The sequence below is a fragment of the Garra rufa genome, chromosome 10, assembly GCF_049309525.1.
Source record: "Garra rufa chromosome 10, GarRuf1.0, whole genome shotgun sequence".
NCBI lineage: Eukaryota > Metazoa > Chordata > Actinopteri > Cypriniformes > Cyprinidae > Garra > Garra rufa.
The window spans coordinates 28,999,187-29,012,952 of NC_133370.1; the positions used below are offsets into that span (position 1 = coordinate 28,999,187).

Below are 13,766 nucleotides of genomic sequence, written 5' to 3' on the forward strand. Positions count from 1 at the left end.
GCGAGAGGGGAACGGAAGGAGTGCAGACGGGGGAGGAGAGTGATGCTTACTGCGAGCAGGAAGGGAGCATTTCCCCTTCAGAGTGGGAAGGGGGGAGGGGTGGGGGTTAGGAGATTAGCACTGTGGCGCCTGTGTCTTGGGGAGGGCCAGGATATGCAGCGAGGAGGAAACAAACAGCTGTAAAAATCCATTTCCACACTTGTGGGGCACAGGCGGCACCGTAGCTGGTAAGAGAAACCCTCAAACGGGCCTTCTGCCACCCACGTGCACAACACTGACTTTCCAAAAGACTTTTAATGGCAATGGAAGGCATGCTTCATTTGCACAACTCACCTGCATGTGAGGCACTTTCTGCATGGGTGGAGGCGACTGGTGAGGAGGTGCCCATGCCTGCTGAGACGGAGGAGAGCTCTGGTGGTGCGCAGCCAGGTGTGTCTGTGATGGGGGAATCGAGGGAGGGGTGTGCACCTGCTGCAGCTGTTGCTGCTGGAAAGGCAATGGGGGCGTCTGCAGCTGCTGGCACTGCACTTGTTGGGCGAGCAGCCTCTGGTCCTGCGGCTCTGTGTGGTTTGCACCCGGGCCGGCTGGAGGCCTTCCTTGAGCGCCCGTTGCCCTGTGATTGGGCGACAAAGCAGCATACATTTGGGTCGGCGGAGGATGCGGGTGCGAGGGAAGCGACGGCAGCTGTTGGTGGGGATGCTGCTGTGCTGCGTTTACTGGGCAGGCTCCTCTCTGGGCATGAGCCATCGGGCCTTGAGATTGATGTGGCACACCGGGGTAGCCGCCCACATCGGTTCCCAAGCCTGCGCTAGGCGGGCGGCCCTGCTGGGGAGGAGGGGTGCCTGCAGGGGTAGCAAGGTTCCTCATGGGTGACATGGAAGGAGGGGAGGCATATGATCCCTGAGGTGGAGGTGGTAGATGCTGTTGCTGCAGCTTCTGCTGGGCTGTAGCCTGGTTCTGAGCTGGATGCATAGGCTGGGTGCTGATTTGGTTCACATGAATGGGCTGCTGGTGCATTGGTCCCTGTTGAGCCCCAGGTGTGGGGTAGCGCTGGGGCCCCGTCGGGGCAGGGTAGCGCTGCACCTGGGTCACGGGAGCATTAGGGTTGCTGTTGCTGCTGGTGGTAAGGCTCAAGTTGGGACTCATCCCTGAAGTGTTGGCTAATCCCTGATTAAGGTTGCCGTACGAAGGATAGGGAGGGTACTGCCCTGAGCTGTTTACAGTGTTGGAAGGGACTTGCTGGTTGTGCATGTTAAATCCCATGTTTTGGTGGGGTCTTCCGCCCATTGCCTGCTGCTGCGGTTGTTGTTGCTGCTGCCGCGAAGGGCTTTGTGGGAACTGGGGGTTGTGGCTGGCGACAGGCTCTGGATGAACTGAACCCTGGCCGGGCCTGTGGAGAAATTGTTGATTAGGTTGCTGATGCTGCTGAGGTGGCTGTGCTGGGTGACGCATGGGGGGTCCTGACATGCCAGGATTCTGAGTCATCCCCACGTGACCCATGAAATGATTGGCTTCCTGAGGGAGGCCTTGGGGAAAGTGGTTCATTCTGGGAGGTGTTTGGGTCTGGTTGTGGCCTTGCATGGCATAGTCACCACGGGCAATAAAAGAGCCCATTTGGTGGGCGTGTCCTTGTGCTCCGGCAGGGCCGTGCTGATGAGACGAGGCTTGTGGGGGTTGCTGCTGGAAAGGGGGTCTAGCTTGATCGGGCACCTGCATTGCTTGAGTGCCCCATGCGTTTCCGCCATCTGGGAATGACTGGCTCCGTCCATCTCCCTGTGTCCCCGGGTAGACATGATGCCCTGCAGACGCTCCCGCACCTGGCGGAGGACCGTGATAGCGGGAATGAGGGGAGGACATGCCGTTTACTGGTCCGTTCCCCATCATCCGGCCCCCCTGCTGGTCCATTGGATGCATCTTGGGCTGCTCATACTGATTGAAGTGGTCAAAATGGTGGCCAAGCTTGGCCTGTCCAGGTACAGCAGGTGAGGAGAGGTGAAGAGAAGAGGGGAGCTGCCCGTAGCTTTGGTGCTCATGGGGCATCTGTTGACTCATGGGATTTGCTTGACCTTGGGGGTAGCCACAGTCTCCCAGGCCCTCCAACTCATCAGAGAACAGATTCCCGTCGTCTCCGAAGAGGCTCATCATGCCCGGGTCAGCCATGGCTGCAGTGCTCCTGCTGTGCAGCCAAGCTTCAGAAGCAGGACAGGGAATGTGTGCTCACACAGAGGTGGATGTCCTCAAAGCCGCTAATCCGCTAACTAATCTGCAGCATGTCACTCCATATTTCCTTAATTCTCTCAGAGAACGCAGCGTCAGGCAAAGTCAGGTTACAGGACCTGGAGAGGAAAAGGGAGAGAGAGAGAGAGAGGGAGTATTAACACAAACAGATCTAGGTGAGAGCAAGCCACTTCCATTTTATTCACTTTAACCATTCTCTATTAAATTTTCAGCCAGTGAGTCACAGCTGTTGAGAGATACAAGAGCAGTTGAGGGTGGTGAGACTGAGTTTTTCTCCCTTTTGCAGTTAAATCAGTTGTAACTGACTCTTTGCCAACCTTTGATCCCAGCCCCCACCCTCTGTTCCTTCTGCTTCCAAACAAAAGGGCCAACACACACAGGCACCAAGCCTAAATTCATTCATTCTTTACAATTCGTTGATGGTGGGGAAAGAACAAAGGAGTTTAGAGTGAGGCAGCAGCAGAAGCAGTGGTAGTTAAACAACAGCAGCTGCCAGACCAGGCAGGCAGATGTAGGAACACAAGCAGGCGGCCCACCTGCTGAAGCCACGTCTTAAAACTAGCCGCCTGCATTTGTGCATTTCTGAAGCATTCTGGAGTATGAGTAAGGTGTGAATTCACATATACTTTCTATACCTAACCAGCTCATCCCAAGTGCGAGGTAATCAGATGAGCAGGGGGAATTATGTAGATGTGAGATAAACCAGGCAAGGGTGGGGGAAAATGCGGCCTGCTAAGATGTCCTACTCAACCACAACTACCTCCATGTGTGTATATGAGTTAGTGAGTGAATATGCACATGTAGGGGGTGTTACGCATACATGAGGGGGGGCGGGGGTGGGCGAGGAATGCGTCGCCTCAACTTCAACTACCCCAAGAAAAAAAATTTTCCACCCCCGTCAAGCTCCTCCCATTCGGTTCCTCCTTCACCCAACCCCCAATTTTTCTCCTCCTCTAAACCTCTCCACATTGCTGCTAAAACTATCCTGGTGAAAATCTATACTGACCAGCCTAATCTAAAGATCAAAGAGAGCCACACTGAAAAACAAGTTTCAGCATGTTGTGTTTTAGGCATCTTAACCCCCCCCCCCCCAAAAAAAAACACTGCCACAAAAGTTGAGAGGACATGAAACTAGCTATGCAGCACTATGGGAACAAATAACAAAAAAAAAAAAAAAACTTTTCCAGCCATAAACTAGTGTGACAAAAGAGTGAGTAAAACTAGATAACTTCATAATGAGCTAGTGGTCGTGCAGCATGGCAGGAGGCGTCATGACTTCCTGTAAGGCAATATCATAGCATACAGTCAAGGCTACAAACCACACAAAGCAAATAAGTGTTACAGACTTGCATAACTTCACCAAAGCCAGTAGACCAGCACAAATATTCATTCATCCCCTTTGAGGGTGGACTTAACGGAACCATCCTTGAGAAGCCCTAAAAGTGACACAGGCTGACCATTAAAATCCTAACAGGAGGAGAAATCAGAAGGAGGAGAGATGTCTGCCTGTGGGTGACAGCACCACAGCTTTAATCTCCTCACAGCTCTAGTTAAGAGCAGGAAGAGGAGTCTCAACACCACAGCCATAAATCAGTCCCTATTCACCAGAGTACTACGCTAACCTTGCTGCATCTGCGGGGGAGGGTGGGAGATCCTACAGAGCCATGCCAAAAGCCGCAAATTTGAATCCCTATGATCAGATTTGGCGTCTAAGCCGGCAGGCTGACCGTTCACCCAATTCTCTTCAGAGAGTGACAGATGTGGCGGAGTGCCAGAGCGGCTCCTTCTGGAGCACCACACCCCTCAGGAGGAGCACAAGCCATAGAGCACTATGACGTAAACACTTACTCACAGCATAACCACAGCGAGTGGGTGGCCAGGCTTGCCCCTGACCAGAGGGCAGAACGAGAAGTGAAGTTGCAGCCAATTACAACCACGAATATACATAACGTCACTAAAATAACCTTGGCAGCTCAAAACAAACATATTTAAGCTGTGAATAATATTTGCATCCTCTAAGATATAAGCCTAATAGACACAAGTTCACATTTTGAGCCCTTTGAAGGAAGCAGAGGCGCTTTTGATTTGTTTGCACCAATCAATTCTGTAAGGAAAGCAAATTTGGCTTTTAAAAACACTAACTGCCACATTAAGACTGTGAAAAATGAGGGATAACGCCATCGTGGAGTCATAATCCGTTTTAAAAATCGTACGTCGTAACTCAGAAAGTCAAGAGGATAAGACAATGCACTGGGTGAGTAACAAATACTCTGTCAACATTACAACATCCTCCTGTGATTACAGTGATTCATAGCCCAAGTTATATAGGGTAAAAAGCCCAGAGCATGTGAAAAGTGTGGTTCACTGTGCGACCACTGCACTGCATAATAAATCTGAATAAAGGTCCACTCAGGGGCAAGTTACTGCCACAATTCCCAACCCCTCATTGAGAATAACTCATGCTGGCAAAGCAAAACTGGAGTATTCTCAAGAGCCACCCATGCTAATCATGTGATCTTCTGGTCAGTTTAGACTTCTCAGTGCATTCTCTACATAAGCAGTTAGTTACAATCAAAGCACAGCAGCTCTTTGCTTAAGCTAGTGCTTATCTTCTCTTATTGTCTCATGTATATTATTTTTAAAGGCTATTTACACCTTTGTACACTGCTTCGTTGTATGCTTGCTCAAAGACAATGAACTGTAGTCTAATGTGCATGCATACTAGACTCCACAAAAACGGAACTGTTGTCAGGGGGACTTAAACATTTAAAAACCCAAAATACTGCTTTAAGGTCCTTATACACAAGAGTCAGAAATTCTCGACTCGGTGTACAAAAAAATAAATACAACCTCATGTTGTGTCACTGATGTTTATACACTGCCTCCAAAACTTTCAGAGTGGGTTCAATTTTCTGCATCCGTAGCAAGCATTTTAAGAGGCGTTTTGAAAATTTTGGGCTACCGTGATGTAGGGGTGTGTGATTGACAAAAAATAAAAATAAAAATAATTTTTTTCTGGCTTTTTATCGCTAACAATAATTTTTCATTTTTTTTTATATTCTTCATATATTGCGTCGTTCACAGCAGTGACAGAAATTAATCTTTTCCAATAAGTTTAAATTGATTTTATATTTTATGGGCATTTCTACCTTTATTAAGCCATTTTTTCTAAAAGTGTGCATCATCTTGAGTCAAATTCTTACATTTAACCAGTCAATCATAAGACATTTGGGCTGTTACCAAGCAAATGAAATCAGCATCAACAAAATTCATCTTTGCATAAAACAATGAACACTTGATATTTGAAATGATTTAAAAAGGATAAGATACTTTAAATATAAAATGAGAAACCACCAGTAGGTGGCAGCAAGTCACAGTTAAGAGAGTCATTGCGATTGAAGCGATACGGTCAATTCAGGAACGAAACACCGCCATGTTGCTCAGAAACCATGGTGTGGCTGCTTTTAGGGTATTTTGTTTTCGAAATACAGCAAAAAGTCTTTTAATATTAAATATGTATTATATATTAATATTATATGTCACACCTCTACTGTGGCGTTCTACGTGCATGACAAATTGACGAATATGAAAAAAACGCACATATTTCAGACTCAGTGTGCAAGGATCTTTACTCCGACTTAAACTTTTAAAAGAACATGCAAATATAATGAGACCATAACAACATGAGAAAGGTCTCATTGAGGATCAAAACACCCTGCAAGAGCTACACAAGATGAATACACTTTTAAACAAGTACTGTTTAGACGTAGACTTGCCGACTATATGCGAATGAAGGGAACTCGCTATCGGTTTCAAAATCAGTTTCATAAGAGTTAAGTTACACAATACGTGTGAAAGCCAATCAGTCACACTACTAACTGATTATCTGACGTCACATTTGCTACATGAGTATGGGGTTATTTTTGTGTCTTTATTATTCAAACAAACATACTGTGTTTGAGAGTAAAACTAATTATTTTGTAATTAAATAAGTTTGCAAAAAAAGTCTTCTTAAATCTCAAAAATAAAGAAATTGATAACAAAATTATTTGCAGTGCGTGTAAATTTTTTTTACAATCTTTATTTTTCTTTGTGCACTTCAAACGCTTTTCATCGCGAAACCACAAAAGTTGCTCTCTTTTCTGCTGTCTTTTTTTTGCGGGTCTAAATTTTTTGTTTGCGAGTTGAAAAGTTTTGCTTGCGAGTAAAGATGAATCTCAGTGGGCGGTCTCCACCTACCAGGATGAAAGGCCTTTTTCTATTGGTCACTCTCGATTGAAGTGACCACGCCCATTACGTTTCCCCGCTGCTGCCGCAGTCAGTCTGACTGAGGAGCGAGTGAGTGAGGTTCTATCAGCCATGGTGAACAAAAGGGTGTTTACTGAGGAAGATAACTAATTTAACGTCTTAAACTGAGTGACAAGTGAATTTATGTAGTCTCTCTTCTCATGCTCACCCATTTAAATACGTAACATTAGCTAAGCTCGTCTGTAGTTCGGTGATACCGTTGAATAGGTTTAATTAGCCAGTGTAGCTAACGTTAGCTGCCAGAGCCCCCAATAGTAAAGCATCAGGCCATTATTTTAATATTTTAGATTAGCGAGCAAGGTCCTGGCAAATCGCTAGGTTGGGTCCTCACAGATGAAAAAAGAAAAGGGTGTTTTGGAGCGTCTGATGCCCATATGTACATAAACACCACTGATCCTGGCAAACTTATTCAAAACACGTGAGCATTCATTATAAAACACTCGCTGAATATAACTACGTGAATATACTGAACTGTGTTCAAGCAGAAATATGATGTATTGTAGTTGCATGAGTTGCTCACTGAGGTTGATGATGCTCCTCATACAAAATATAGAGGAGCATGTGGTATTCATGGGATAAACAAACCACCATGAATGTTTGATAAAACCTTATACTGCGAATACATATTTGATGAACATTATAGGTCACACTGACATCCTTTTCCATCTTGCATTGACAGAATCATATATTGGAGATCTGGTTAACTGCAAGAAACAAAAAAAGGCAGTTTGCTTCCGTGTAACGGGTGCCACAAAACAAAGATAATGCAAACTATAAGCTCACGTTTGTATAGGTGAACAAGTTCACACTATCTTTCATTCATCATTCAACAATCTTCTTTTGACAAGAGCGATAAACATAAAAGCAGTCTGAGCCGGTTTTCAGCCATCTGTGTCAGAGCACCAACCCGCATTGTTTTTTCCTGAAACCAAACCAACCAACATGGCCTTGCCAAAAGAGCAATGCACAGTGATACTAGCACAGAAAAAAAGACTAAAGGAAAAAAAAAAAAAGTGGGGGAGGAAAGGCCCACCAAGTGCGTGTGATTGCAGTCATTAACACCGACAGTCTCTTTAATGCACTCGGCAAGCAAGTCACTGATTAACCAATCCTACCTCCCCAATTTTCCCATTTCACAGGGAGCTTTAAAACCCTGTTAAGAGAGGGCAGGTCTATGGCCACCTGTGGTTTGTCTCTTGGGTTTAAGCTTAACATACACGAGGTGTGCATCATAGCAAGAAGGAGGGGCGGCACTCAAAACAAGCTCCTTGCACAAATGCTCTCCAGCAGCATTCCTTTTATTTCATTCCCCTCTTCAACAACCCCCACTAGAAGCTGTAACTGCAGCTGGGCATAATTTATATCCGTGCTCCTCCACATTATATGCATGGGCGGGGGTTTGAAGGGGGTGTATCTGTGGCAAGTAACTGAGCACAAAGACAGTGTGACGGTGACACAGGATGCGACGGGTGGGTAGCTGGAGAGCGAGCGGGGGTTAGGGCCGTAGAGCTGTTGCATTCATGTGAACTAACACTGCTGTAACTAAACGGATGAGTTTTTTTCTTTCTTGCTTTATGGTGCAACCTCACACATATGGGTTAAAAACTGTTGCTTGGAGAGCTGTGCATTCTCTATGTGTGCCGCGTGATGTAATGCTACTCATTTCACACCAAATTTTAAGAGGTTACTGTTAGAAATACTGGTTAGGCGGCAACATTTGATAATGGATAAAAACAAGAGCTTGCGTGCGCTGAAAGTCACAGACACAGGCGGATTTGGAAAAAAAAAAAAAAAAAAAAAGAGGAAGAGAGAACTTTGACCTTCATTTCCAGACCTGCTGTCACCCAGTCTGCCTCCGGCACTTGTCTGCGTACCAGCTGAGGACCTGCAGGAGGGTCAGCTGGGGCAAGAAGCCATGAAACTTCACTGTTTCTCTAGCAGAAGATGGTTAAAAGCTTTAAAGCACAACCATGAGACTGGCATAGTACGGAGGAAGCTTTGCTAGATCTATTTCCTGAAGGTGATACGTTAAGCTGAACATACTTATTAAACAAGGATGCATTAAATTAATAAATCAACATTAAAAACATTTGTTACGACAGTTTGCTACTTTAAATAAGTACGTAAATGTTCTTTTAGACTTTATATTAAAATATATATACTTTAAAAACAAAAATATTAAGTAGCACAACTGTTTTTAAGATTGAGAAATGTTTTCCAAGCAACAATCATATTAGAAGAATCATGTGAAGACTGGAGTAATCAACACTGGTTTCACAGGAATAAATAGATTTTAAAATATATGAAAATAAAATTCTAACAATGTCTCACTATATACACTACCAATCAAAAGTTTTGGACAGTAAGATTTGTAGTTTTTTTTTATTTTTTATAAGAAATCTCATCTGCTCACCAAGCCTGCATTTATTTGAACCAAAATACAACAAAAGCAGTAATATTGTAAAATATTTTTACTATTTAAAATAACTGCCTTGTATTTGAATACTTTTTTAAAATGTAATTCATTCCTGTGATCAAAGCTAAATTTTCAGCAAAAAGTGCAAAAACGCAAAAAAAAGTGCTTTAAAAAAAAAAAAAAAAAAAAAAAAAAAAAAAAAAGAAATTACAGAAATTAAAACTTTAATTCAGCAAGGATGCTTTGATTTTTTTTTTTAATTTGAAAAAGTGATGATAAAGACATTTATAATGTTACAAAAGATTTCTATTTCAGATAAATGTTGGTCTTAACTTGTATTCAAAGAAACCTAAAGAAATTCTACTCAGCTGTTTTCAACTTAAATGTTTTTGGAGCAGCAAATCAGAACATTAAAATGACTTCTGAAGGATTATGTGACTGGAGTAATAATGCTAAAAATTCAGCTTTGAAATCAAAGGAATAAATTACATTAAAATATATTCAAATAGAAATCAGTCTATTGTAAAACTATTTTACAATTCAATATTGCTGTACTTTGGATCAAATAAATGCAAAAAAAAAAAAAAAAAAAAATCTTACTGTCCAAAAACTTACACTGGTAGTGTGTGTGTATGTGTATATGTGTGTACGTATGTATGTATATACACACACACACACACACACACATATATATATAAAAATACTGTTTTACTGTATTTTAATCTAATCCTACCAACCCCAAACTTTTGAATGGTAGTGTATTTATACTTAAAAGGCACTCATTTGAAATTGGTGACACAAACTGAAATATACTAATGCAATAGCCTTCTAGATTATGATTTTTTTTTTTTTTTTTTTATCTAATCATAAGTTGTCATTTCAACATTACGTGTGCAAGACTCATTTTGACATTCCCTCAGGGCTGATTTTAAGGTTGTATATCCTGAGGCTCTGACGACTGCCTGTAGCCATATGGGACACAGAAGTGACCTGAAGGGAATTACTACATTAAATCCACTACCAAAAAGCCTGGGGATTCAGAGAATGTAGCTTTAAGCAGCAAGTTGCTATGAGTGGAAAAAGGTTGCCTTGTTTGACAAAAAAAAAGGGAAATGGCACAAAAACGTGCATGAATTGCATGCACGTCAATATTAACAGCGGATGTGATTATGAAAGCGTCTATAGATATTTTGAAAGGTCTGATAAAACACTGACAGAGAAACTCAGAACGGTAGCAAATAGATTTATGATTATTGTTTTAAATTATATCCAACCACTCTGTTTGCAGTTCATACATACAAAGAAAAAAGTGTTTACAAACTTTACAAAATAATAAGGCTATCACATGAATCAAGTGCAGCATGTCTCTAAATTTAGAAAACTTTACTATACATCCAAACTCACTGAGAAACAGCTTTGGCCATTAAAGCCCAGCAGCTCTCATTTGAATATTAGAAGACTCATCCATTCCAAGCTATTCATCTGAAACTGTTCCTCCATCTTCTGTGTGGCAGGGAAGAGGGGGATGGTCAGCGAGAAGGGGAAAAAAGCCTGCTTGTTTTGCAGCACAACAGGCCACTGCAGCCCTCCTGCTAACCCACGGCTAGAGAGGAGGGGCTGGAGGGAAGGGCCTGCACGCAGCGCTGTTCCTGGCGTAGATTGAAAGCATGTTGTCAGATAACTGAAATACCAGCCTTGAAAGCACCGTCCAGTACCAGTGTTTGTGTGCACATGTGTCAATGCAGGGGGTGCCTGACCCACATCTACCACGGTCCTACAGATTTGTCACAGCCAGTCATTGGCCTGTTAGTAGCAGGATGATTTGCATGAATTTAAAATGCTTAAAAATTGAGATGATTAATTATATCCATGCTATGTTAAACTACGGGATCGATTTCAATGTTAGCTGTATCATTAATGTCTGCAGGAGGTTTTTTTTTTTTTTTTAAGTTTCATTCAGGCACATACTAAAGATATGCATCCACAGATATTTCAATTGCTTGAAAGCTGTAGTGTTAAGGTGTCTTAAGGCGAAGGTAAAGCATTCAACTACCAAAACAACACTGTTTATCATACTTGGGAGTTGGTGAACATAGCTAGGCAATGCACTTAAATGATTTTGAATGAGTTACTTTTGCACTTGCATTGTCACATCTATAACATTAATTCAAATCTAATTAAAGAATAAAAGTTTTACACGTCAATAAAACGATGAAAACATCGCCTTATCGTTCATTTAAAGTGTTAAAAATGAGTTTGAGAACGAAGCTGCTATCGAAAACCCTGTTAGTTAAATAAAAAGTTAAGTGTGCTAAATTTGATAAGAATTTCTCTGAACATGCACTTCAATTTTGAAGTTTGTCTAACTCACACAAATGATGTTTTCTCTGAAATCACTCCAGTATTTTGATAAGGGCGAAGTTATGCTTTGTAAGCGACTTTGCACGAGATAGGAAACGTGTACTGGAACAACATGTTGGATTCAAAGTTTTCTCTGAGGACAAAAGAGGAACCGGCACTTGACTTTTCGATTTGATGCAACTAGTGAACAAGCCCCGGCAACCACAAGAAAAGGCAAGCGAGATGAAAAGCCTAAAGCGACTACAAAGCAGTCTCACATCTGCTCCGCCATACCGGCTTCATATCTGCTCACTGAGTGGACCGATACACATTAAAAGCTGCCATCTTAGGTTAAAGACTTGAGAGAGGCAGCGAGACAGCGACGATACCATCTTCAAACGATTCTTTGTTAGTCTGTTAGTCGAAATAGTTTTTAAACAACTTTCTAAACAGTAAATATTTTTCTTTTAAAGTTTAAAAACATTAGAAGGGCATTAGAAACACTATAAGATAGATTACAAATTAGCTTTTCTTTTCTATTCGTAGATTCAGAACGCTAAACGAAGCAGGTGCTTTTCAAGTTTCGTGTTAGGTTTTAATATAAAAACTGCATACTAACCCTCGTTCGACTTGACGCACAACACGAGATAAACAAAACCAAAAGTTTTGAAAACAAGGAAACTCGTTCAATAATAAACCCAGGTGCGTTTTTTCAGTTCCCCCTCACGTAAAGTGTCGTCCGACCCCCTCCCTCCCTTTAAAACCCGTCTACCTGTTGAGGGGCAAAGGGGACAAAAGAAACGCGAGATGAGTTGTGTCCAGCTAGCTAGTTAGCTTGTTGTGAGACAATGAAGTCGACGTTGTCCGTCTCCCATAGCAGATCGGCCACTTGCAACCAGCTAATTACCTCTGCGCACGCCTGCCTCTCCAACGCACTTCTTCTCACAGCCGACCAAACGATGAAAATATAAAACACTTACCCATCCTAAAAAACCAAGGCAGTTCTATGAAGTAATAATAAAATACATAAGCGCTTTAACTCACATAAACGAATGAATAAAGAAAACGAGGGAATGACCATCTGGCCTCAAGCAACCTTCCCCGGTATCTATATTGTCCTTCGGACGAGCGCACTTTCCGACTCGCTTTTCTGTTTCCACATACCATTTCGAGGCTCTTCCAGTGTTACAAGCGAAAAAGACAAGCCCACCAACTTTGATGTTATCCTCACGTCCAATTCTGTACGTTTGAAAACTATTTTTGACTATAATTGTTGATACTAGGGGTCGGGGATCTCCCTCATTCAGCTCGGCCAATGACTCACCTCTACGTTCAAACCACCTCGTGTCTCAACAATTAGCCTGCTAACGAACGCTCACTTTATGTGATTTTGAAAAAATAAGTTTTGCCCATTTGTAATGGGTATGAAGTACACAAGCGATGTTTTAGTTCTTAAAACGAATTAATAGCGTGTACGCAATTTAACTAACATATTTCTTGCCTCCACTCCTATAGGGATCCGTGCGGCTCTATACAATGCAGTGCGCGTAAGCTAAACGAGCTAACGTTAGCATGTGCTCGAGGTACTTTGGGATTCTTCGATAAGTTAAAAAACAAAGAAATGATAAAACTAGCTGCGGTTTGTGTTTCCCCTGTGAGGATTTGAATTAAAACAACTTTTCGCCGTTTCAAAACACTGTTTACACAGCGGGTGCCACAATGGTTGAAAACAAGTTAAATGTACGCTCAAAAACACTTTTCTCACAATGAAAGTGCGGGTGTATTTGTACAACAATGTTTGAAACGCTTAAAACTATCTGATAAGTTTGTGTAGGACTGGTAAAGTTCATAGATTCGTATTGTATCATTAGAAAGAAAGGCGATTCCTTACCCTACTCAAACGCGGGTCAGTTTAGGGTTTTCACCAATTAACTCCTCTCCGTATATCCCGAAAATCCGTTTAAATAAGCGAATAACTGTCGAAATTCAAACTCTTTCGGTCAAGTCGGCGTCTCAGTGTCCCGTCCTCGCCGACTCTGCTTCTCTCCTTTGTGTTAATTTCACTCAATTCGAGTTTAATCCGATCGATCCAGGCAGTCGCGTTCTCGTGTCCTCTCCTCTAGACACTCGCGCTCACCTTCCACAGGCAGGGGGCGCGTGCATGACTTGCTGGATAAACATGCGTGCGCGTGAGTGACCTCGCCGGGCTGTGACGCAAGTGCCTTTTTCCCTTTACTTTCCAGGTCTTTATAAACATTTTTGTGAAACGTATTGTTTCTATACTGCAGTTTTTCGGGGTCTAATTATTTTATATTTTCATACCATATTTGGAGTTTTTGAAACTTTGTAACGTTGTGTTTTAGTAAAAGAACATTATGTGTACTTACAAACACTTGATATCTGCCTTTGTGTTTTATCACTATTTAATACGTTTTAAAACATGTTTGTGTGCTGACTGAGAAAC

General features: G+C 42.5%; 1 protein-coding gene across 2 annotated transcripts in view; it reads right to left on the reverse strand.

The window, feature by feature from the left end:
• The window catches only part of chd7 (chromodomain helicase DNA binding protein 7), a 45,387-nt gene extending 32,042 nt beyond the window's left edge, over nucleotides 1-13,345 (reverse strand). For both annotated transcript variants that reach the window (XM_073849921.1, XM_073849920.1), the window contains exons 1-2: nucleotides 13,194-13,345; nucleotides 334-2,336 (exon numbers count right to left, since the gene is read on the reverse strand). In XM_073849921.1, coding sequence (XP_073706022.1) covers nucleotides 334-2,160 — 1,827 coding nt within the window. In that variant the 5' untranslated portion in view covers nucleotides 2,161-2,336; nucleotides 13,194-13,345. The remainder of the gene's footprint in view (nucleotides 1-333; nucleotides 2,337-13,193) is intronic.
• Nucleotides 13,346-13,766: the final 421 nt, after the last annotated feature.